The sequence below is a fragment of the Rana temporaria genome, chromosome 1 (genome assembly GCF_905171775.1).
Source record: "Rana temporaria chromosome 1, aRanTem1.1, whole genome shotgun sequence".
NCBI lineage: Eukaryota > Metazoa > Chordata > Amphibia > Anura > Ranidae > Rana > Rana temporaria.
Genome location: NC_053489.1, coordinates 186,067,568 through 186,094,609, shown reverse-complemented (window position 1 = coordinate 186,094,609; position 27,042 = coordinate 186,067,568). Strand labels below are relative to the sequence as shown.

Below are 27,042 nucleotides of genomic sequence, written 5' to 3'. Positions count from 1 at the left end.
CTGTACAATATAACATATTTAGAAGTGTTGCACTACATATCTCAACTCAAAGTGCCTTCCAAAGTGACAAAGTGAAAATAAGTGAAATAACACCAAAAACAGTCAAGTGATAAGTAAATTGATTGGGATGTCAATGCATTCTTTAAATAACAGTCAATTTATGGGGTTTCTTCTGTGATCTTAGCTTTATTATTATTTATTTTATAACGGCTCTCATTATTTTAATTATGTATTTTCTATTTTATGGTGTCTTGTGAATTCATATATTTAGGGGAAATTTTCATTATTGTGATTTAATTTCATTTTTCATGATTATATTTTGTGTATAGTATTTCAGTGGGCAGTGGGAATATAGGAAAGTTTATACCCATTTTTCATGTATTCATTTAGTTATTTTTATAAAACCATTATTTGTACAATACATTTTTTTTTTTAGTTGGCCTATTTGCTTTTCTGCAGGTAGGTAGTACTACTGGTTTTCTACCACAAGATGGAGTTGACAGTTCCTCTTGTAATGCGTATTTAGGAAGGGGCTAATGATCTCTTCCCTCGATGTGAAAACGAGTCTTGGTTATGTTTTTACCGATAAATTGTTATGGATTCCCGACTGCTGACTGAGGGTGCGTCTATATTATCTTGGTGGCGATGTGCAGCTTCCATGCCGCCGATGATGTAATTTATGACTTAATGCGTAGGGCAGAGCTGTACGTTATGCGATCACCACGCTTGTGTAATGTACTAGGTTTGGGTTTTGATTTCTATAGAGTGCTGTTTGAATTTTATAATGTGAGTTTTTTAACTTGTTAATATGTTTTACCATGAGATTAAATTTTTTTGGAGCATCTGGCTCTTCTCTTCCTGCATGGTGTGTGTGTATATATATATATATATATATATATATATATATATATATATATGAGTGTCCTTATGTGGAATGGTGGATAATATTCATTGCATTTTGGTTTCATGAGGCTCAGTTTGACTTCTCTATAATAGGGGTTCATGGCCCTTTGGCAAGCACCTTTGCGTTAGCACGGTGGTGGATTGCTAATCCGGAAGTAGAACACATGTGAAGATATTTCTTTTTCACATTGGAAGACACTTTATTTCGTTGAGATTGTGATTAGCGCATCACATCTGTATATGTTAGAAAGTAAACCATACATGAGCAGAGCAGGCAGCTGTCAGGAGTTCCTGATGATGTTGCACATATAAGACGAAAAGCATAGTACTCCCGGTGACGTCAATTCCACTTTATGAAACACAGGTGGAACGCAAACTGGTGCTCCTGGTTTGGATTTCTTTTGGCGTGTACTTCTCTGTCAGTGTAAGTGCAATACCATTCCTAATGAGTTTACAATAAAATGATTACACTTTGTGTTTTTTTCCCCACTCTCTTGATGGTTGCAACATGGGGCAATTCTGAGCACCCTCAGGGACAGAGGCACTGCATAGATTTTAAAGGCAAAAGACCCAGTGTCTGTACTGGTGCATGCTTGCTCCTAAACTGGGTCTGTGTCTCCATTGACACACAGCATGCGACTCGGCCACCCGCCAATGACTCCTGCTGCTGTCTTTCTATCTAATGAGGAGAGAGAGAGACACTGCTCTCGAACACATCACTGGATGAAGATCAAGCTCAGGTAAGTATTTAGGCTGCATTCAGAAGGTTTTTTACCTTAATGCATAAAATGCACTAAGGTAAAAAAAAATAAAACTGTTTTTAAAACCACTTTCAAGTCCAACTCCAGCAAACTTTAAAATGATCACTTGTAGTGGGACTGCGTCTGTACTGCAAGGGTCAACTGCTTGTTTTTTTTATAGGGGAGAAGAGAAGCTATTTTACTTACCTGATCCTCCACTTCCCTGGCAGTGGCACTGCTTCATACATGCTACAGTAGTGGACTGTCCCTTGGTATCATCATGTTCAATGCAATGGACCTTGCATTGGTCATGATCAGGACCTTATGCTGGTGCAGCGTGGGAGGGAAGACGTTGCAGGGACTGGTCTAGCAGCGCAGAGGATCAGGTAAGTAACTATTTTTCTGTGTTCTCTAGATTCAAAACGCTGTAAAAGCGGATGCTTTTAACCCCTTCTGCTGGTGCTTTCCAAAGGGGGATATGCTTTTCTAGGGGGTCCCTAGAAAAAGCTGTAAAACATGCAATGTGGCCATGTGAACATAAAAATATATTTTATTTGTTTTAGTTTGTATTTCCAAAGATATATATGGGCAAAATATTTTATTGTCTGTGCCTGTACCATGAAAAGTTTATAGTGGAAAATTCGAGGTAGAAATGATTACAGCCCCACTCAGCTTGCACTGCACATACAGTATCATTCATGGTGGGCCAGAGATGTAATAATTCGAGGTGCTAAACAGTCAGCATGCAGTATCCAAAAGTCCTTTTATTTCCATTTAACCACTTGACAACCAGCAACGTACTGGTATGTGGTTGGACGTTGAGTGATAATACCCGAATGATGCCTATAGCTGCAGGCACCATCCCGGTACTGTTTTTTTCAGCCGGCGGTTGGCTTTCTTGTGTAGCGCTCACCCCCAAAGGTGCCGCTGGTTGATTTTGGGATCGGCCTACTAAGTTACCCTGGCGGTGTCTAGGGGTGTAGTTGTGAGAACAGCGGTAGTGAGCGAAGGTCCAGACAACCAATAAAAGGTTTTCAATGCTTTTTTGTCCAGGCCAAACAAGGCCAACATCAACATGAATTGGGAAGGTCAAGGTTGATGAAGGAAAGAGAAGAGAACATCACGGTATCCGGCCTGGATATTAAATGGAGCAGTCAATACTGCTCTGTATAGTACCAATTTTGTAACTCGTCGCCACTCTACTTGGAGTGGGTAAAGTGCCTCCGGACAGACCCCTATAATAGGCCTGGCAGCCAAAGTGTCACTCTGAACTAGCTGAGAGGAACAGGTCTCTCTCACAGACCTGGCTCTAGGGCTTCTGCCACAGGTCAATTTCAATAAAGGACTTAGGTGAATAAATAGAGTGAATCCTCCCAGTAGACTTTTCCTATATAGGCCCCCGGAATGACAGCAAGCATACCTGTCAGTGGTCCGGACACCCGATCCCAGACTGGGATTCTCTCAACAGGTCATGGAACCCAGCGAAACACTGGGGTCCCTTTTCTCCTCAGGATGAGGTTTGATGCAGTTTTCAGCTTTGGCCAGGTGGGCCGCGCTGGCGGGGTCCATGGATGCGCGTACCCTGAAGGTATATACCGCACCTGGAACGGGGACCCCGCGAAAATTTCTCAACCATGACCCCTGTCACAGATATACTCTCCCCCAGCATGCCCTGCGAATACTCCTCCAGTTGGCTGCTGGGGAAAACTTGCTCTGCCAGAACCCCTCTGGCGCCAACTGCCGGCAAGGGGTGGTATTGCACCCCTTGACCACAGACTGACCCAGTGGACATTTCTGGAATGACAGAAGTGCCAAATTTAGACAAACCACGAATGGGAGCAAAGTAACTCTCCCATTCCCACTAACTTTAGCGTAGTGCCCATGCTGAAAGCAAGGGGGCGCTACACTTGTAAAAGCAATCCTAGCGGCTGATCTAGGGCACTCATTTTAGCACCAGACCTCTTCTGTAAATCTAATGTGGTAACCTGTTAAGGCTTCTAAAGCGTTGCCTATGGATATTAACATTTATGTAATTTGTCATTGTTGCACGGATCATGCGCAATTTTAAAGCGTGACATGTTTGAGATCTATTTAGTTGGTGTAACATCATATTTTATATTTTACCAAATAAATAAAAAAAAGTTGTAGATACTGTGTGACATAAAAAAAATTGCAACACCCACCATTTTATTCTCTAGGACCTCTGCTTTAAAAAATATATATAATATATATGTGGGATTCTAAGTATTTTCCTAGCAAAAAATACAGATTTTAACATGTATACAAAAAGTTTCAGAAAAGGCCTGGTCTTCAAGTGGTTAAATCTGCAGCATGCACGAAGGTCCATGTTCAGTCTCTTCCCGTTATTCTGTAGTAGTAGTGACAACGCTCCGTTGCTGTCTACCAATTGTGCTTTTACATTGTCACCTTGTCTCTACGACTTTTAATGCAGATTACTAATGGCTCGTTCAACATGCATTATTCAGGCATGATCCACTTGTCTGCTTCAGGAAACCTTTGTAGCTATTGCTGGAGTACATGCAGACAGGAAGCGTCAGCAGCACCTAGAATGCAAGGAAGGATTAAAGACAAATGTAAACCGAAGTATTTAAAAAAAAAAAATATATATATATATATATATGGCAATTGTTTATGATACACAGTTAAAGGGGTTGTAAAGGTACCATTTTTTTTTTCCTAAATAGCTTCCTTTACCTTAGTGCAGTCCTCCTTCACTTACCTCCTCCTTCACTTACCTCATCCTTCCATTTTGCTTTTAAATGTCCTTATTTCTTCTGAGAAATCCTCACTTCCTGTTCTTCTGTCTGTAACTCCACACAGTAATGCAAGGCTTTCTCCCTGCTGTGGAGTGTCATGCTCGCCCCTCCCTTGGACTACAGGAGAGTCAGGACACTCTCTATGTTGCAGATAGAGAAAGGAGCTGTGTGTTAGTGGGCGTTCTGACTCTCCTGTAGTCCAAGGGAGGGGACAAGCACAACACTCCACACCAGGGAGAAAGTCTTGCATTACTGTGTGGAGTTACAGACAGAAGAACAGGAAGTGAGGATTTCTCAGAAGAAATAAGGACATTTAAAAGCAAAATGGAAGGATGAGGTAAGTGAAGGAGGACTGCACTAAGGTAAAGGAGGCTATTTAGGAAAAAAAAAATGTACCTTTACAACCCCTTTAAGAGGAGGGCAAAGTGTCAACTTCAAGAGCAAGTATGGACTTAAAGTGTATCCAAACCCCAAAATAAAGGTGTAAAATATTGTAGCTTACCAACTCTTAGATGCAGTGGCTTCAATCATTTTCTTTTCAGGTTGAGCAGCAAGTACAGAAAATCCTGCTGATCTTGCCAGAAATACAGTGCTCGTGTTACTTCCTGTGTGATGAACTGGAAACAAAACCAGTGTTATCCATTTGCTCTCCGGAAATTTCCACTATAAAACACTAAAAAATGTCCAATAAAAAAATGGAAAAAAATCTAATTTCTTCATAAATTTAGGCCGATTCTGCTACATATATTCTGCTACATATTTTTGGTAAAAAAATCCCAATAAGCATACATTGATCCGTTTGCACAAAAGTTATAGTAACTACAAAATATGGTGTGTATATGTACTGGAATTTTTATTTATTTTGATACTAGTAATGGCGGTGATCTGCAACATATAGCGGGACTGCGATATTGCGGCGGACATTATAACACTAATGTGATGCTTTGTTCAGGTCTCGGATCTAGTAACCAGGAAGCAATGTCATGACATCACTTCCCGTATTACCGGCATCTTAAAGGCGCCAGTTTTAAAAAAAGAAAGTATTAATAAAAAGCAGATCTTAAAGTGGAGTTCCACCCATAAATATAACATTACATCAGTAGTTTTAAAAAAAATTCATTAGTCCTTTAAGAAATTTTTTTTTTTTTTTAGATGCCTTCAAAGTGTTGTTGCTAGGCAGAACAGTTAATCTTCCCTCTTCTTGCACCTAGGTGCTTAAGCTTCCTAACCTACACCGCACAGACTCCTGGGAATGTAGTGGGTGTAACTTTCCAGGAGTCTATGCACTCCCCAAGTCTCGAAGAATCATGTGACTTGGACAGTACAGGTGCTGAAACCTGATCTGAAACCTATTACACTGCTTGTGCAGCACTGAGCATGTGCGAGATCTGCAAGGCTGAAATCCAGGAAGTCATACAGTCTGACTTCATGATGCCCACACTTAAGATGGCCCCAGTCAATTTCTATTTTATAAAGTGTCTAAATGCTGTAACAACCTAACAAAACGGACCTTAGTTTACAGACTAACTTTACTAGAATACATTAAGCTTGTGTATTACAGGGGTATTTATATTTAAAAAGTGAAATTGTGGCCGGAACTCCGCTTTAAGGTTTTAAAAAACGTTGACGTGCAGAAGAGGGGTTTAGGGACTTATAGACCCCGATCTCTCCATACCTGTCACTGCCTATTACTGTCAAAAGGGATGTTTACATTCCTTGTGACAGCATAAACAGGGATCAAAAAACAAAAAAATGTAAAACAGTGTACAACATTTTTTTTTTGGAATGTACAAAATATTGGCTATCAGCAGGAGAGGTGGCTCCCTACTATGTTTACATTGGCAGGGCTCTGTTCTGTGTGTCTCCTCGCCGATCAGCGGGTGCCGGCCGACACCCGCTGATCAACATGTGCTGTATCTAATCACAGCACAACCGCGGCACGTGCGGCAGGTGCATACCCTACCCGGAAGTACTAGGAGAGCCGCTCTGCTGCTGTACTCATACGTGAGGCTGTCAACAAGCATTTACATTTGTTTTGTAAACTACTAATCTCCCCCCCCCCCATTATAATGGACATGAACAGATGAAGATATGCCTAAAGTCCAGCCTGGGCGGCTACTATAACTCTACATAGATAAGAGCAGAGAAGAGAGCATAGCCACCCAGATAAAGGTAGTGTGTTAACGATTCGTAAGCTTACTAGATGAAAATCAAGGTAGAAAAACTAAAACAAATGTGTTTGTCGCATCTAAGCATACGTAAGCTGGAAAGCATTGTGTCCTATTTGGGTAAGATCTGCTTTAAAAAAAAAAACATACAGGTAATGACCACAGTTTAATAGCGTTACAAAGATGGAATTACATTTTTATGGTGCTCAGCAGTAAACAAACAATATTCAGCTCTACAGAAGTTACCGAATCCCCTCCTTACCAAGGTGACCTCAGTAGAAATGTTTTCATTATCACAAAGTGTCTGTGTGTAGTTTTTTTTTTTTTCTTTTCTTTTTTTGCTTTGCTTTTGGCCCGCATAGCCGGATAGAGGGTCAAATGAGGATAGGAAGTGGAGAGATTACACGAAAATCTAGGAAAGATTGTCAAGCTTACTGTTGGGCTCATTGCTTTTTAATCTCTGAATAAAACTGACATTTCCTATGTTGGTATGCATCACAAGTAAATGAAGAATACCCATTGGTTAAAAAAAAAAAGAAAGAAATCTTATAGCTGGGGTTTCGGATCTCTTCTGTTCTTACGAGCTCACAACCTTCCTGGCTGAAACGTGAAGATGCTCCCCTTTGTGTCTTGTGTACTTGTAAATAAAGCATGCGGTCTAGTGTTGAGAGATGGCGGAGTTTGATTTCCACAAGTCCTGTGTGTGTCAAGAGTAGCATGAGGTAGCTTTGGCTGCAGGTAAGGCAATACAGTATAACTCTGACTATAGGATGTTATGAGATAGTAGCAGCTGGGGTTTAGTGGTTTTGTTGGGAAGTGTTCCAGTAAAGGCCGTGCCAAGAAATGCAGCAGCTTAATTAAACTTGATTGTGAAGAGTACATGCGACCGAATGTAATATAACTTTAAATGTCTTTTAAACAAAATAAAGTTCTTTTAACTAAAAGAATAACATTATCTTGGTGTTAATAAAGAAGGTGAGATGTTTTATTTGATATTTAATTATTAATTACTAAGATACTGGGGCTTATTTAAAAAAAATAAAAAAAATGTTGGGAAATGATATAGGCAGCATTCTCTGTTGCAACAGCCACATTTGTTTACGTTATAATGTGTCTAACGTGTACTCTACGAATCTGAAAGACCACAAGTTTACTAGTTTCCTTTAGCATCTATGGTGAGATCATGGAATTTGCCATCTGCAGCTCTCCATGGTGCCTAAATGGTGTTTTACGTTGATTCATGACTTGAAGGGTTAAAGTAATTTTTTCATCATAATTTCCTTATGGCCCGTACACACAATCCGAATATCGTACAAAAACTGTCATCCGAGGAAGAATCAAACGATAAACGGATCGTTAGTACAGAGTTTTCGAGAGCCGATCACGACAATTCATCCGATATTATTAGATCCGACAAGCACGAATATTTTCCTCGTACGACACCAGATCGTACAATATTTTCGTTTAGTCAGTACAGTTGTCGTCCGAAAATACATTACAACACATGACATCACTTCCGTTATTTTTTTCTGTCGTACGAGAATTTTTGTGACTTTAGTAACCTATTCAATTTCTACTTGTGTCTATTAAGCGGAAAAAGATTTTCGGATCATGTGTATGGGCTATTAGTCAAGTCCAAGAGATTCATTAGAAAAACGGATGAGGTATGGGTAAGCAGTTACATTATATATAGAAAATAATAGCAAACCTGCTTACCGAAACCTATTGGCCCCTAAATTATAGAGAGATTCATCAATGCTGGCCAATCAAAGCGAACTTCATATTTCTAGTGTGTGCTATTAAGATACTGTGGCCTATACATGTATTGCCCAAAAATTTAGTTGGGAATAGATGAAAATACTTCTCTCTTCATTGAAGATTCTGCCGAAAAAACTCCTAATAACCTTGTGAGGGGAGAAAAGCCTGCTTACCTTGCTTACCGTGACCTTTTGACCCTCAAAATATAGAGAGGTCAACAGCAGCATATAAGGAATAAAGGGCCAGATGAAACGGCCAGAACCCCACCACAATATTCGCGTCATCCATCACTGCAGGTCACTAGAGTATGCGTGTAAGGAAAGGACGGAGTGTCAGGGAAATGTCCGTAGTAGAAGTACTGGCAATCTTGCCAGTAGAAGAAATGGCCAGAGAAGAAGTACTGGCAATCTTGCCAGTAGAAGAAATGGCCATAGGAGAAGTACTGGCAATCTTGCCAGTAGATGAAATGGGAGCCATAGGCTCATCATGTGACAGGAAGATCCTTCCTGATGCCTATTTAAAGAGAGCTCTGACCATCAGGCAGTGCTGACTGGTCTTCAGCTTGTACCCTGAATCTTGCTGTTACCTTGCTGATCTCCTGTTGCTGAACCTGGCTTGCCCTGACCCCGTTCCTGAACTCTGTTATCCCCTGACTACTGGTTTCTGATCCTGGCTATTCACCTGACGCTGCTACCGCCTGCTGCTTGGTACCTCGCTGCCCGCCTTCCACTTGACCCGGCTTTCTGTATGACCCTGCATCTGCTTCCTGTGCTGAGCCCTGGCAACCCCCCAGTGTCTGCGACTTGCTCCTGCGACTTCCTGCAACTTCCTGCTACAAGTCTTCCAGGAACTACACCTCTTCTGATATCCAGTGTCGCTGCTCCCGCTGAGTGCCTCCTACTCATCCCGGCTCGCACCTCCCGCTACTGCTGTCGGAGTCTTCATCTGCAGGCACTCGTGTTCCTCCTGTCCCTCGGTGTCCTCTGTTTCATCTCCAGCGGTGCCAGGGCGGGAGATACAAGAGAGGCCGACCTCGTCATCTCAGTCTCCCATCAGGTACGTGACAATGCGGTTTGTGTAGTCATATAGCAGGAAAATCCCCACTTCCAGCGGTGTGAACTCTGCCAGCGTTTTTACAAGTTTTTCTGGCAGAATCTTCAAAAAAGAGACAAGATATGTCTTCATCTACTCCAAATAGACTTTTTGCAATACATGTACAGGCAGTCCCCGACTTACGAACGGCCTCAATCCCTTCTGCTTGTTCTCCACGCTGGTCCTGGATACCTCCGAGCAGCTATCTTTCCACATTGCACACTGCAGTACTTCATGTACTGCATGGACAGAAGAGCCCCAGAAGTGCCCGGAACATGCCACATCCCTGCACAGGCGGAAGTTACACTTACAAGCAGTGTTCCGACTTGTGAACACATTCCACTTACGAACAAACCTACAGTCCCTGATGCGTTCGTAACTCGGGGACTGCCTGTATAGACCCCAGTATCTTCACAGCGCACACTACACATATGAAGTTCACTTCCATTGGCCAGCAGGTCAAAGTCAGAGTATGGAGACTTCCAGACTGCATCCAGGTCTCCTCACTGCAGACAACAAAATTGCCATTGATGAATTCCGCTATAATTTGAGGATCAATAGGTTCCGGTAAGCAGGCTTGCCACTCCCTCACAGAGTTGACAATTGTGCATGCACATCCTTTTCACAGAAGTTGGTGTAGAAATTTTCTCGCTATCGTTTTATATGTGGACTTTTATGTGTTTTTTCTGTTAGTGACTTATAAACATTGAGTTAGCGCTGCACCCTCTCTGCATTATGTATGTTGTATATGGTATGTTGTATATGGTGTGTAATCAGCCTATTGGTGCTGGCTGCTAGCATCATTTTTTTTATCCAAGCACAGATATTGTGTGTGTATGTATAATTATATAAATAAATTTAATAAGCGACTACCAGCTTGACTTTCTTAAAGGGTGTACTATGTATACAAAAATGAGTATATGCACACGAAACAGAGTGCCTTCAAGATTAGCCTGGCTATAAGAGTAATATACTCTTTGGGACCACATCTACTTTTTTTCTTTCTAGTATTGTTGGATGGGTGGAGGTAGAAGTAGTTAAAGTTTGGAAGGGACTAGAGAAAAGAGGAGTTCTTTCATGCACATTTTACACACAGTGGATGTGCGTAAATGTTATTTATTTCCATACATAATTATACTCTTCCAAGGAAAGGTTTGTGAACTATTAAGGAAAAATTCTCATGTCATATTTTAGTAATATGTTCTGTTCCTCAGTGGACAAAGTACAAGTAGTGCTTCCTGTCTATGACTAGAACAGTCGTCCAATGCCAGCCCAGGAGAGGGGACTTCCTATTAAGGATGAGCTCCACAGCATGTTTGCATAGTACACTGCGCTAATCACAGCCAGGGAGACATTGTCCCGATGCTCGGCTGTAGAGATCGGGAAATGTCTCCCTGGCTATGATTAGCGCATCGCCGTGCAGACTTCCTGGCGGGCTCTGCACGTGTACTGAATGAATGAAAAACTTATATAGCGCGACGCATGCGAACTGAATCGCCTCTGGGCGCTAGTTGTTGCTGTCTTTCCAGAGCATCTAAAAAGCAGAGTTTTGATCCGTCTTCTGAAGGTCAGGTGGTTTTCCTCCAACCGAATGCTGGTTGGTAAAGCGTTCCATAGTTTAGGACCTTGTACCGCAAACCTTCTTTCTCCCTTGGATTTGTATCTGGCTTTGGGTATCTGGACCAGATTTTGGTCGGTGGATCGCAAGACGCGATTGGCGTGGTGGCCTTTTATCTTTTTGCATAGATATTGCGGAGCCTTCCCATGGATGCACTTATGCGTCAGACAGAGTGCTTTAAAAGCAATCCTGTCCTTTACTCGCAACCAGTGAAGGATTCTCAGCGAAGGTGAGATTGATTCCCATGGTTTTTTCCCAGTCACCAGTCTGGCGGCCGTATTTTGAACGACCTGCAGACGAGCGATTTGGTACTTTGGGAGCCCGAGGTAAAGGGCATTTGCGTAATCCAATCTGGAGTTCACAATTGTTCCCACCACGACTGCTATGTCTTCTTTAGGAATAAATGGAATAAGTCTGCGTAGTAGGCGCAGCAGATGATGTGATCTGCTGACTACTGATCCTATTTGTGCGTCCATTGTCATGTGGGAGTCGAAGATGACACCGAGACTTTTGACTTTGGAGCTAGGGGTGATGGTTTTGCCCAGAATGGGCGGCAGTATCCAGGTTGTTGCTAGTTGATTCTTCCGACTGGCGTGAAACAGAAGAAGTTCTGATTTGGAACTATTGAGTTTGAGATAACTCTTTGTCATCCAGTTTTCTATCGAAGAGAGACATTTCTCTAAACTGAGATGATGATCCTTTTTGTTGCAGATGCGAACACGCTGGAGCTCATCCTTACTTCCTATTACAGAGGCCGCTAAGTAAAAAAGAGATTCTCCTGTATGTAATCTGATGGCACTCATCCAGCCCCCTCCCTGTCCCCTCTGAGGAACGCTAAATACAGTACGTTTCTTTTGTGGCCTCCCAACGAATCCACAAGGGCAGCGCTCTGGGATTCGTTGGGAGGCCACAAAAGAAATGTATATAGAAATTACCAGTGGGGCCATATGAAACCGGACCACGGGCCACACTTGGACATACCTGGTTTAGCTGATGGAAAATAAAAATGTTTGTTTTTTATGTCGCCCAAATTGTATGTATCAAAATGTATTGCTGGAGAATCATATGCAGTTTGTGGCAAACCTAGGTCTATCATTAAAATGCTCATGCCTCAAAGCAAAAGCTTTCAAGGAAGAGAACATTGATGCTTTGCTACTTAAGCCGCAGTCGTGTTACTCTCGACGGCCCCCATACTGTACTAGCTTGAGTTCAGTATAATAATCATGTACATTCCTACAAATATCTGTGTGTAATACAGATAATATTTAAATACTGTGATAATACCAGGAAGATATATTCAGGCTTTGTTCTGTTTCTCCAGTCTTTTCCTTAAGCCTGATGGCTGATCCTAACCATTTGATCAGGATCTATGTATTAATAATTCAGGTACACCACTTACAGTGTGAATTAATCTTCTTATCCTAATAGACTTTTTGGCTTTACCTGCTAAGCTGTTATTTCACTAACTTGATTTGAAATAGACGACAATGGAGTGCTCTGCAGATTTTAGGAATAGGCCACTTAAGAGTTGCCCTGACCATTTTAGCCTCTTTTTTTTTTTTTTTTTTACTAAAGCACGTTTCTTGTATCTAAGGGACGATGACAACATTAAGGCCCCATTCACACCTGAGCATAGCATTTTCAGGCAGAAAGTCGCGCAATTTTACCACGATTTATGTGCCTTTTTTTACCGTGATTTTGTTCAGGTCAAAAGATCACCAATGTAAAAAGCCTGTACACACGGCCGGGAATCCCGTCAGGAAAAAAAATGTTGATTTTCCTGACGGGATTCCTGGCAAGCTTTTCTTGCAAAGCCGTGCATACAGACGGCCATTCAAAAGAACCGCCGTTCTTTTGAATGGCAAGAATGCGGTGACGTCATTGACTACGACGAGCCAGCGCTTGTCACATTCGATGCCGCCGCCGCCATCTTGCTACACCCCACACCAACCTTGTATGCGACCACGTCGAAGTCTTATCGAGCATGTGCGGTTTCGTTACAAGGCAGGTAAGCATACAGACAACCGTTTTTCTCGGCAGGAAACACTCTGCCGGGAATCCTGACGAGAAAATAGAGAGCAGGGTTCTCTATTTTCCCGTCGGGATTTCCGGCTGTTTTCCTCACGGGAAAACTACTAGGAAGCATACACACGGCCTGGATTCCCAGCCAAATGCTCTCCTGGCAGTTTTCCTGCCGGGAAAACCGGTCGTGTGTACGAGGCTTTAGAGTCAGGATTGCATTACATTCGTTTTTTTAACCGCTTAAGGACCGCCGCACGATGATATGTCAGCAGAGCGGCATGGCTGGGCATAAGCACATACAGGTACGTTGCTTTTTAAGAGCCCAGCCGTGGGTCGCGCACGCCGCCGGTGGCGCACTCGCAAACCGATCCTGAGCGCTGTGACTGCGCCCGCGGGACCTGCAGACCCTATTGCCGCCTGTGTCCCACAATCGGGTAACAGAGCTGAAGAACGGGGAGAGGTAAGTGTAAACAAACCTTTCCCTGTTTTTCCTAGTGGCAGTGTCAGTGATCGTCTGTTCCCTGTCATAGGGAACGACGATCAGTGACGTGTCACGCCAGGCCACTGATCGCTGTAAAAATGACAATGGTCCCAAAAATGTGTCAAAAGTGTCCGATGGGTCCGCCATAATGTTGCAGTCATGATAAAAATCGCTGATAGCCGTCATTACTTGTAAAAAAACTTATTAATAAAAATGGCATAAAACTGTCCCCTATTTTGTAGACGCTATAACTTTTGCGCAAACCAATCAATAAACACTGATTGGTATTTTTTCTTTTTTTACCAAAAATATGTAGAAGAATACATATCGGCCTAAACTGAGGAAAAAAAAATTTTTTTTTTTATATATTTTTTGGGGGTATTTATTATAGCAAAAAGTAAAAAATATTGAATTTTTCTCAAAATTGTCGTTCTGTTTTTGTTTATAGCGCAAAAAAATAAAACCGCAGAGGTGATCAAATACCACCAAAAGAAAGCTCTATTTGTGGGGGAAAAAAAGTCGCCAATTTTGTTTGGGAGCCACTTCGCACGACCGCGCAATTGTCAGTTAAAGGGACGCAGTGCCGAATCGCAAAAAGTGGCCTGGTCCTTTAGCTACAAAATGGTCCGGGGCTTAAGGGGTTAACAGGGTGGAAATATTGGATTTGTAGCCACATTGTGCACCTTTTCGATCAGTTGGGCTGGACGGTGCACCTAGCAGTATGAACATTTAGGACAGTATGCACTTGGGGGCATGCATGAAGTCTGCATTCTGGGCATTTGACCAGGGTGTATACTGCCCTAAACATAAGTATCGCTAGGTGCACCGTCCAGCCGCAACAGCCGTTAGCCTCTTATAGAGTTCAACAGGACTGGGCAACACACCTGTGCCCTTAACCTACAGCTAAATGCCAGCGCCCCATGCATCAGGGCCCAATGCCTAGTGTGCATGGGGTCTTCCTAAAAGGACCTAGCTGATTTTTGTAAACAATTGTATCCTCTGATATAACAGAGGATACAATTTTTTACAAAAATCAGCTAGGTCCTTTTAGGAAGACCCCATGCACACTAGGCATTGGGCCCTGATGCATGGGGCGCTGGCATTTAGCTAGGCATTGGGCCTTTATGCAAGTAAAATTTAGACAGATTAAGAAATATGTTTATAATACTTACTGCTTGGGAATTGTGAATATGAGGGGTTAACCTCACTCCATAAGTAGGTCTTGCATTTACCATGAACTTGTCTGGCTAATGACTGATTTGCTTGTTCACAAGCGTGAGCGTTCTCTGTTGTATCAATAGGCTTGTGTCCAAGGTCTGGGCTTTACAATGACATAGTAATCTTTCATTTCACTCAGCTTCGTCCTCTGCAATGATTAACTTCACCAATCCTTTTACCTTCTCCTCCTCAGGTTTGTTTGAATATGGCCGCAATTGGTCTGCCATTGCCAGAATGGTTGGCTCCAAAACCGTATCTCAGTGCAAGAACTTCTACTTTAACTACAAGAAGAGGCAGAACTTAGATGGCATCCTACAGCAGCACAAACTGAAGATGGTAAGGAGCATTGGCTTGTCATTTCAATGTCTTTAAAAAAATATGGTTTTAAATTTTGGTGCATATTGGATTCCAATCTACAAATATGTAATGATTTGCTTGCTTATGTATTTGAGACGGTTAAAGGGAATTTTGACAGTGATTTTTATTCTATTTTTGAGTTGTAATCCTGTTTAGTTAGTCTTGTAATTCAGGCATCCTTGCTAGACAGGATAGTCACACCCTGGACCTCTCTGAAGGCTGTACTTAATTAAACAATCAATTCTGGCCTGGGACCTGACTCAGTTTGTGATTGGATGTGAAGAAATAGCAGCACATGGATGAAATCATCTTTGTGTTCTCCCCTCCTGAAAGTATGTTTACATGTGCAATAGGTCCCTCACCGATTCTCACTGTGTTGCTGTGCAGGTAATTACATTTAATATTTTTGTAGTAAATAGATCTAAACTCAATCACTAAAATAACATGTGTAAAGGCTGGCCGAAGGCTAGCCTGTGTTTGTGGGAGGAGTCTGCTGAGTACTTAGCCTCCTCCCACGCCAGGTCCTGTGTTGGCGCCATTTTCAGGTCGGAGGGGGGAGGGGCAGGGCAGCGGCAGCAGAAGCCTTGTGGGCTTCATTGGAGTGGAGCCTCTCGTTCGTTCCCATGTCCCACCCAGCTTGTGGGGGCTGCCTTCGCCTGTCCTCCCGGCCATCCCCGTGTTCCGTCCTGCTCGTTGGGCCGCCCGCTTCTCCCGGCGTTCGTGCGGGGGGGGGGGGGGCATCCATCCTCCACTACCCCCAGGGCTCCAGCTGGACGTGCGATCATCGGGGGAGCGTGAGCCCGCCTTCCTTCTCGGTCTTCCCACAGGGGGGGGGGGAGCTCGCCCACTTCCCCAGGTGCGCGCTGCCGCACGAGGGGAAGGGGGGCCCCGCCACCATCCGCATGTTTCCTCCGGAGTTGACCCGGCTCCTCCTCCTGCACCGCCCGCCCGTTCTCCAGGCGCACCCCGGGCTTCACGGGGGGGGGGGGGCACCCACCCGCTTCCAGCATCTGCAGGGCCGGCTGCTGTCCACCCACTCCTCCCGGGCACAATGATCCATCCACTCCTCCCGAGCTACGCTGGTAGCAGGGGGGGGGTGTTCACCTCACGGCTGCAGGGGTCCTACGCTGGCTACATAGGGGGGGGCTGCTCACCCGCATCTCCGGGGCCATGCTAGCGGCATGGGGGGGCTGTCCACCGTTCACCGAGGGTCACTGGCTTCCTTGCTCGTGCGGGGGGGGGGGGCATCCATCTGTGCTGCATCTGTCCATCCATCCACTTCTCCCAGCACGAGGGGGGGGGGGCGCTGTGCCACATACATCCACCCACTGCTCCCAGCTTGAGGGCAGGGGGGTGAATTGTTATCCCACTGCTGCAGGGGGTCCTTCTGGCAGGTTTGGGGGGGGGGGGGCTGCTGTCCACCCGCATCTTCAGAGGTCATACTGGCAGCATGGGGGGGGGGGGGCAGTCCACCATTTCTGTAGAAGCACGTTAGAGGTATGGGGGGGTCTCCACAGGTCAAGCTGGCGCTGGAACGTGCAGGGCTGCCCGCTCGTCCACCCGGTGTCATGGGGGGGTCATGTTGGCAGCATGGGGGGGGGATGTACACCCTTCATTCATGGGGTCATGCCAGCAGCCTATCACCCATTTCTTCAGGGATCAAGCTGGCAGCATGGGGGGGGGGTTTGTGTTGTCCTCCCACAGGTTGCGCTGGCAGTTTTCTTACATTGCTGCAAGTTTTGACAGCGTCCTGTCATTGCGTTTCAGTCGCGCCACGTTTCCAGCCGATGCATTTTCTGTCTTAGCGTTAGTGTTCTGCGTCACAGCATTTTGCCCCAGGGCGTTTTAGTCTTTGCGTTTTCAGACTCTGCGTTTCAGTTCTCTCTTTGCGTTTCAGGTCTCTCTCTGCGTTTCAGGTCTCTCTCTCTCATGTTTTTCCCATGCGGTGACGTTTCCCATGCGGTGACGTTTCCCATGCGGTGACTTTTCCCATGCGGTGACGTTTCCCATGCGATCTTCTCAGGCGATCACGTTTCCCATGCGATCTTCTCATGCGATCACGTTTCTCATGCGATCTTCTCATGCGATCACGTTTCTCATGCGATCACGTTTCTCATGCGATCACGTTTCCCATGCGATCTTCTCATGCGATCACGTTTCGCGTGGTAGTTCTCATGCGACTACATTTCGCATGGTAGTTCTCATGCGATCACATGTCTCATGAGTCATGTCCTCATGTGTTTACGTTTCTCATGCGATTACGTTTCACATGGTGGTTCTCGTGCAATTGCGATCACGTTTCTTATGCGATCTTGGTTTCACAAGTCGTGTCCTTGTGTTTACGTTTCTCATGCGATTACGGTTCGCATGGTAGTTCTCATGCGGCTACATTTTGCATGGTAGTTCTCATGCGATCACGTTTCTCATGAGTCATGTCATGTGTTTACTTTTCTCAGGCGGTTACGTTCTCATGGTAGTTCTCACGCGATTACAGTTCACATGGTAGTTCGCATGCGATTGTGTTCACAGGATAGTTTCTCATGCGATTATGTTTCTCAAGCATTATGTTGTCTCATGCATTATGTTTTCATGCTCATGTTTTCATGCGATTACGTTTTCATGCGATTGCGTTCTCATGCGACCACGTTTCTCATGTATTATGTTGTTCCATACATTACGTTTTTCATGCTCGTGTCCTCATGCGATTACGTGTCCTCATGCGATTACGTGTCATGCGATGATGTTTCTCATGCGAGTTAGGTCCTCTTGGGTTGCGTTTCTCGTGCGAGTCATGTTCTCATCAGCGTCTTCAGCGTTCAGGCGCAGCGTTTCTCCCTTAGCGTTCTGCCCCAGGGTTCTGTCATCGTATTTCCGCCTCAGCATTACAGGCTCAGGAGTTTAGACTCAGCATTTCTCTCATATTTTTCTGCCCCAGGTTCCGGTCATGGTATTTCTGCCTCGACGTGTCAGGCTCAGCATTTTCTCTCATACCATTTCTGCCCACGTTAACGGCATACCAAAATAACATATAAACTTTTACATGTTTATGTAATTTCTAATGTTGTTTTCAATTTTCAACTTTTATTACAGCAATACCTAATGATCCTAACATGAAGATCCTTGTTCTGGCGCTATTCCCATTATGGGATGACAACACTCTCCTAAATGCGGCATTCCCCCATCCAATTGGCAATAGCAGGAGAATGTGAATGGCTCTCTATGGAGCCGGTTCACATATCTCCGATGCGACTCTGGTGCGAATTTGCACAGGAGCCCTGTGCGTCTTTTGGTCAGTTTTTAGGTCCAAATTCACCCCAAAATTCAGGCTGAAATCGGACCTGAAACGGTGAACCAGGACGCATAGGACCCCTGCTGGTAGCTGCATCGGTATCCTGTGTAAACCGAGCCTTAGGCTAGATTTAGACATATAGGGGTAGATTCACATACAAATAGATCGGCGCAGCGTATGTGAGATACGCTACGCCGCTGTAACTTACATTAGGCCGGTTCGAATCCCCAAAGAATTTGCGCCATAAGTTACGGCGGCGTAGTATATCTCAAGCGGCGTAACGGCGCGGAATTCAAATCGGCGATTAGGGGGCGTGTTTCATTTAAATGAAGCGCGTCCCCACGCCGAATGAACTGCGCATACGCCGTCCCTAAATTTCCCACCGTGCATTGCGCGAAATGACGTCGCAAGGACGTCATTTTTTAAACTTAGACGTGACTTGCGTCCATCCCGATTCACGGACGACTTGCGCAAAAAAAATAAAAAATTCAAATTTTGACGCGGGAACGACGGCCATACTTAACATGGCAAATCTAACTATACGTTGCAAAAAAGCAGCTTTAACTATACGCCGGAAAAAGCCGACTAGAGACGACGTAAGAAAATGCCACGGCCGCGCGTACGTTTGTGGATCGTCGGAAATAGCTAATTTGCATACCCGACGCGGAAAACGACGTGAACGCCACCCAGCGGACGCCGAAGTATTGCATCTTAGATCCGAAGACGTACACCTGTCAGATCTAACCCAGAAGCCGTCGTATCTTGTTTTGAGGATTCAAAACAACGATACGACGTGGGAAATTTGAAAGTACGCCGGCGTATCAGTAGATACACCGGCGTACTCGCTCTGTGGATCTGGCCCATAGAAATATACAAACTGCACTATATGTGGCGGCTAACACTTCACTAGACAGAGTACAAACAAATGTATATATAAACATTAGTGCAGTGCTCAAATGTGCAAAAAAATATAGGACCCAGGTCCACCAAAGTTCATGAATATATCAGCATTTAATGTAGAATAGTCCACCATAGGAAATAAGTCCCATAAATTGAAGAAAGATCACATGTGAAAGGACACAATATAGTTAAAAATGTTCCCTCATGTGGTCTGCCACCATATAGTAAGATTGGCACACTTACCGGAAGGTGTGGACTCATATACTAGTGTGCATTGAGTCAATCATGCAGTTATGAGGAATCACCTCCACAATATCCTGCACTGTCAGACAGATGGCATGGAAATCACCCTGTCCAGAATTGAATGGAAAGGTTTCCCCTATAAAAAGCAGGCTTCCAATATACAGCAGACTAAGTCAAATAGGAAAGCAGTTCACGAACATATGTATCAGAAACAAACAGCCACACATAGTGTAAAACGGCATTTTAACATTTGAAGTGGTCTGCTGTAAATTGGAAGCCTGCTTTTTGAAGGTGGAACCTTTCCATTCAACTCAGGATGCTTCCCATACCATCTTTCTGACAGTGCGGGAAATTGATGAGGTGATTCCTCATAACTGCATGATTGACTCAATACACACCAGTATATCAGTCCACACCTTCCAGTAAGTGTGCCAATTTTACTATATGGTGGCGGACCACACAAAGAGGGAAAAGTTTTAACTATATTGCGTCCGTTCATGGGTGATCTTTCTTCAACTTATGGGACTTATTTCCTATGGTGGACTATTATACATGGAATGCTGATATATTCATGAACTCTTATGCTCCATGCACACTGAAGCTGATAAACTGTAGTTTATTGGTGTTTTGGGCTTTTTTTTTAAAAGCCTATAAACTGAACTCTGTTAGCCTATGTACACATGGGAGTTTTTTAGTGTTAATGAGCTTTGGAGTTTATTGCCTTTTTTCTGAACGCCCGAAATTTGCGTTTAAAGTGCTGTATTTCGGCGAAAAAAAACGCCCAAAAACGCTGGCGCCGGTGTTTTTTCAGCGTTTTTTTTTTATCCATTGAAAAAAAAAAGCTAAAAAACGCTACACTGAAAAACGCTAATAAACGCTATTGCAAAAATGCTAAAAAACGTTGAAAGGCTCCCTGCAAAGCTACTGGCGTTTTTTGTTTTTTTTTAGCTTCAGCTTTTCCTGTATTATATCTCATTTGCATTTATTTTTTATATTGTTTCATGTTTTTTTAGATTCCATATTTTGATTATTGCATGATCTGTTTTGAATCCTTTGCCACTTTGGGTGGTCACAATATTTGGTGGACCTAGGTCCTATATTTCCATTTTCTTTTTATATATATATATATATATATATATATATATATATATATATATATATATATATATATATTTTTTTTTTTGCGTTGCACTAATGTGTGTGTGTGTGTGTGTGTGTGTATGTATATATATATATATATATATATATATATATATATATGTGTATGTGTGTGTGTGTGTGTATATATATATATATATATATATATGTGTGTGTGTGTGTGTATATATATATATATATATATATATATATATATATATATATATATATATATATATATATATATATATATATATATATGATTTAGACATGCGTTTAAATCTGTTTTCTCTGATGCCCGATACACCTTTGTATCGGGCTTCAGAGGCTACTGACAGGCAGTAAGGAATGTCTCTTCACCTCCTGTTTCAAATCCACTTTTGCCAACAAATGTGCCACAACCACAACTGTGCAGCGTTTGGTGAGTTTGCCGCCTGTCGATCACTACATGTCAGGTGAACTTTGCCATGGGCACCAAGCATCGCATCTTAAGGGGGGTCAGTTGGTGGGCGGCGGCAAAAACGCATCTCAACTGCACATTTTGAGCCAGTTTGCACCAGACGCAGTTCCGTGCACTTTTTTTATGCACGACAAATGCATGCACAGTGTTTTCCATGTATTCCATTGGCTCTAGTTCACACCATGCAGTCAGTTTCCGGTGCAGTAACTGACTCCATAGTGTGAACTAGAGCCATTGGAAAACACGTGCATGCATTTTGTGCAGAAAAAAAGCGCACAGAACTGCGTCTGGTGTGAACTAGCACTTGTTGCGTCCGGTCTAATCGAAGCCTAAGGCCTTTTTCACACAGGCTTTAGCTTGTATAAGAGCAGTGTGAACAGCAAGGCCCAGATTCTCAAAGGGCTTACGACGGCGCAGCGCCATGTACGCCGTCGTAAGTCCTAATCTGGGCCGTCGTATCTATGCGACTGATTCTTAGAATCAGTTACGCATAGATATCCATTAGATCCGACAGGCGTAAGTCTCTTACGCCGTCGGATCTTAAATGCAATTTTTTTTTGTCCGCTAGGTGGCGCTTCCGTCGTTTTCCCCGTCGAGTATGCAAATTAGCTAGATACGCAAATTAACGAACGTACGCGCGGCCGACGCAGTAAAGTTACAACGTTTATGTTAGGCTTGTCCCGGCGTAAAGTTGCCCCTGGGTATATGAGGCACAACCAATGTTAAGTATGGCCGTCGTTCCCGCGACTAAATTTGAAAAGTTACGTCGTTTGCGTAAGTCGTCTGTAAATGGGGCTGGACGCCATTTACGTTCACGTCAAAACCAATGACGTCCTTGCGACGTCATTTGGAGCAATGCACCCTGGGATATTTTACAGACGGCGCATGCGCAGTTCGTTCGGCGCGGGAACGCGCTTCATTTAAATGCTACACGCCCCCTACCCGCCGAATTTGAATTCCGCTGGGTGATTTACGTTACCCCGCCGCAACTTTACACGCAAGTGCTTTGTGAATAAAGCACTTGCCTGAAAAACTTGCGGCGGCGTAACGTAAATCAGATATGTTACGCCCGCCCAGTTTTACGCCGATCTACGAGAATCTGGGCCCAAGTTTTTACAAAGCATTTGCAGAGCTTTCAGCAAGTCTTGTTGATGCTTTTAATCCGCTCTTCTGCTGCAGTTTGTAAATATTGAACACAGATTTAGCCTTGGTTCACATTGATGCTACTTTGAAATCTCGCTTCTTGAAGTAGCGCGATTTCAAAGTAGCAAGGTCGGCACGATTTCAGGTGCTACTTGATAGACATTTGTGTGGCTTCGTACACAGATGTCTATAGAAATCGCACCTGAAATCGGCAAAAGTAGTGCAAGAAATCGGTGCGGCGCCGCAAAATCGGTATCGCACCGATTGGAACAGTGCCATTGCCGCCAATAGGCTGCGACTTGTCATGCGATTTGATCTCTCAAATCGCATGACAAATGCTCCAATGTGAACCTAGGCTTAATGGGAGTGCTGATTGCCACTTTAAATAATCTGTGAGCAAGCTTCAGCACTAATTAAAGCTTATTAAAAGTCTGCTGAAACCTGCCAGCAGCTTGTTTAAATTAGCAATCAGCTTGCTAAAAGTTTCATAAAAGTTTGCTGTTCACACTGCTCTTATACAGGCTGAAGGCCATGTGAAACCAGCCTTGCTGTGGCAACACATTGCGCACGTTTGGCCCATCTTTTGTCACTGTCAGGATGATAATCCAGAGCAATGATGTGCAACCAACAGGGGCTGAGGTGACTGGCGAAGATCAGGAATGCTAAGAAGCAAAAAATAAATTGAAAGTCAGTAAAAAGGTGTTTTGTGAAAATTAACCCGTGGTTTATTTATGGTACGTGGTTTTTTAGTAAACTAATTGCGTCCAGTTAGGATTTCGATTTATTTTAACAGGCTTTGAGATGGTTTGAGTTATTATTTCGGGATGGCTCCCAAGATTGATAAAATGTAAAAATACAGTTTTGTAAACGATATAATTAAAGTTTTGGGAAGGTTTTTTTTTTTTTTTTATCTTGTGGGATGGAATTTATTAACGCAATAATACATTCACAGCAATGTGTTGAAAAGCAGGCAGCTGGCAATAAAGTTATAGACTGGCAATATTAAAGTGGAATAATAGCATTAAGCCTCATACACATGATTGGATTTCTGTGGACAAAGCGTAGGACTTTTGTCCGAAGGGCGTTAGCCCTGAACTTGTCTTGCATGCAAATGGCAAAGAATTGTCGGCCAACCAAAACAAAACTAAGTGGTTTTTCAGTTCTTTAGCGCCACCCTTTGGGCAACTTCTGCTAATGTTGTGTTATGGTTGGCATTGCTTCTGAGCATGCGTGTTTGTATTTTGGAGTTTTGTCCGAAGGACTTGTGTACACACGATCAGATAGTCCGACACATTTATTGGCGGACAATTTTAACGCATGCTATCCCACATTTGTCCACGGAAAATCCGACAACAATTGTTTGATATAGCATACAAACGGTCGTATTTTCCTACGACAGCCAGTCATCACAGAATTCCCGTCGGAAAATCTGATCGTGTGTACGGGCCTTTAGGGCTAGTTCACACCACAGAAATGTCCTTCAGATCCGTTCAGGATGAGTTTTTACATTTGCGTTTTTGACACGTTTCCTGATGCTTTTTTCTTCACTGAACTGCGTTTTTGATGCATGTAGGTGCATTTTTAATGTGTTTTACTACATTATGTGTCGGTACAGTTTTGTGCAGGAAAAATGCAGCATGTTTTTTTTTTTTTTTTAACTGGAACTGCAAACACTGGTGTGAACTATGCCATAGAAGACCATGTAACCTACTTTCTATGCATTTTCTCTGCAGCAGTGGGTCAGTTCTCCTTCTGCTCACAGGTACTGTCTTTGTTGAGAAATTGAATATTATGCTTATAGAATTTGCAAACCCTCCTATAAGCTTTAAAATGTTAGAATAAATGAAAACGTATTTTATTCATAAACAATGGCAATTCAGAGACATAGTTACATAGTTGGTCAGGTTGAAAAAAGACATCTGTCTCTTATCACATATAACCAGTGGGATGTGTGGGTACATGCAAATTCCTGCAACACCTGTCATTGATTTGTACAGGCGCCTGGCTGTGGCTGATTTGGAAAGGCCTTTGCATACCCACCACAGAGAAATGTTAAGGACTCTTTCATTCAGAGCCGCATGACAAGTCGTACCCCATGAATCCCAATAATAACCATTCATAGTCCCTGTACTACTTTGGTCCGACTTTGATCCAAGTTTGATCCAAGTTTAGGTCCATAGACCTCAAGTTTACACAGGCATTCCCTGAAATTGCAGCAAAATTGTGCGACTTTCCAATTGCGGCAGTGTGAAAGGAGCCTAAGCCTATATATTTTTATTTTATTTTTTGTGATGAGAAAGGATTAAACTAGGATCATGGGGCCAGATTCACGTAGAATCGCGGCGGCGTAACGTATCCTAGATACGTTACACCGCCGCAATTTTTCAACGCAAGTGCCTGATTCACAGAGCACTTGCGATGAAAACTATGCCGGCGGCCTCCGGCGCAAGGCGGGCCAATTTAAATGGGCGTGTACCATTTAAATTAGGCGCGCTCCCGCGCCGGACCTACTGCGCATGCTCCGTTTCTTAACTCCCGCCGTGACGTCATTTTTTTGAACAGCGACGCGCGTAGCGTACTTCCGTATTCCCGGACGGCTTACGCAAACTACGTTAAATTTTGAATTTCGACGCGGGAACGGCGGCCATACTTTAGACAGCAATACACTTGCTGACTAAAGTTAGGGCACCCAAAAAAACGACTAACTTTGCGACGGGAAATTAGACTAGCGGCGACGTAGCGAACGCGAAAAACCGTTGTGGATCCGCCGTAACTCCTAATTTGCATACCCGACGCTGGTTTACGACGCGAACTCCCCCCAGCGGCGGCCGGGGTACTGCATCCTAAGATCCGACAGTGTAAAACAATTACACCTGTCGGATCTTATGGATATCTATGCGTAACTGATTCTATGAATCAGTCGCATAGATAGAAACAGAGATACGACGGCGTATCGGGAGAAACGCTGACGTATCTCATTTGTGAATCTGGCCCCATGGTGAGCACATGACCAGCTTTCAGGTAAAAGGGATCAGAGCAGCTCTCAGCCATCCAATCACATTTACACTTTTAGAAAGGGCCCCCCAACACTGTCTGTCAACATTCCTGGGCTCTCCCAATCTACCTGAGAACCCCGGTCAGCTGCTCAGCTGGACATTTGTTCCCCCCTCTGCTCTGTGATGAATGAAGATGGAAGCAATGAGTATCCGTCACTTCCGAAAATGTAAAGTATCGCCAGTCATAGAGCAATAATTCTAGTGCCAGAGCTCACATTTAACTCTTAATTGGTAACCTGCAAAGGCTTTTAAAGGAACGCCTGTGGAGATTTTTAGATACCATAGTTTGTCACCACTCCATGGCATGCAAAATTTAGGTGAAATCATGACATGTTTTTGGTATCCTTTTACTTGGTGTAATATCATCTTTTATATTTTATGTAAAAATTGGGTATTATATTGTATTGGTGTGCACTAGAATTCATTTAAGTATATTTGTCCTGTAAAATTTGCAATTGTGCAAATATCAAGCAACATAAACATTGCAACAGCCACTATTTTATTCTCCAGGGCCTCTGCTTTCAGAAAATATTGAGGGCCAGATCCACAGAGCAAGTACGCCGGCTTATCTACTGATACACCGGCGTACTTTCAAATTTCCCACGTCGTATCTTTAGTTTGAATCCTCAAACCAAGATACGACGGCATCTGGGTAAGATCCGACAGGCGTATGGCTTCGTACATCTTCGGATCTTAGATGCAATACTTCGGCGCCCGCTGGGTGGAGTTTGCGTCGTTTTCCACGTCGGGTATGCAAATTAGCTATTTCCGTCGATCCACGAACGTACGCGTGGCTGTCGCATTTTCTAACGTCATCTGTAGTCGGCTTTTTCCTGCGTATAGTTAAAGCTGGTATTTTGTGGCGTATAGATAGACTTGCCATGTTAAGTATGGCCGTCGTTCCCGCGTCAAAATTTGAATTTTTTTTTTGCGCAAGTCGTCCGTGAATAGGGATGGACGTAACTCACGTCTAAGTTAAAAAAAATTACGTCCTAGCGATGTCATTTAGCGCAATGCACGGTGGGAAATTTCGGGACGACAAATGCGCAGTTCATTCTGCGCGGGGACGCGCTTCATTTAAATGAATCACTCCCCCCTAATCGCCAATTTGATTTCCGCCGCCAGAAATACACTACGCCGCCGTAACTTACGGCGCAAAATCGTTGGATTCGAACTAAAGCCAGGTAAGTTATGGGGGCGTAGCGTATGTAAAATATTTTAAAATTGGCCAGGATCTCCAGTTTTCCTTAAACACCCCTGTTTAAAGTAGTAGTAAACCACAGCATTTAAAAAAATTAAATAAATACCCTGCAAAGGCATTGGCCTAATATGCTAATATGCTTTGCATATATATGGTCCAGTGCGTTCCTGTTCTCAGTTACAGGTGCGAATCCGGTCTGAATCTTCGCCTGAATTTGGACCTGAAACTGAGCATGGGACCCTTTTCCGTTTCAAATATTTTATTGAATTATGTAATTTTCAACAAAATTCCATTAACAGATCATATACAATAATATAAATAGCTATTCCATTAACAGGACATGTACCATAGTATAGTAAAAAAAAGGCATAATTATTCAGGAAAGTAACTCCTTATAAATGAAAAAAGATAACCTAGGGGAATGTAGGATAAGATTATGTAACATGAAATGTCATGTCATAATCATCGCTTCATGACAG

General features: G+C 43.5%; 1 protein-coding gene across 13 annotated transcripts in view; it reads left to right on the top strand.

Annotated features, from left to right (window-relative positions):
* NCOR2 (nuclear receptor corepressor 2) overlaps positions 1–27,042 on the top strand; it is a 599,120-nt gene that overhangs the window by 418,384 nt on the left and 153,694 nt on the right. For all 13 annotated transcript variants that reach the window (XM_040347350.1, XM_040347349.1, XM_040347347.1 and 10 more), the window contains one exon: positions 14,971–15,113. In XM_040347350.1, coding sequence (XP_040203284.1) covers positions 14,971–15,113 — 143 coding nt within the window. The remainder of the gene's footprint in view (positions 1–14,970; positions 15,114–27,042) is intronic.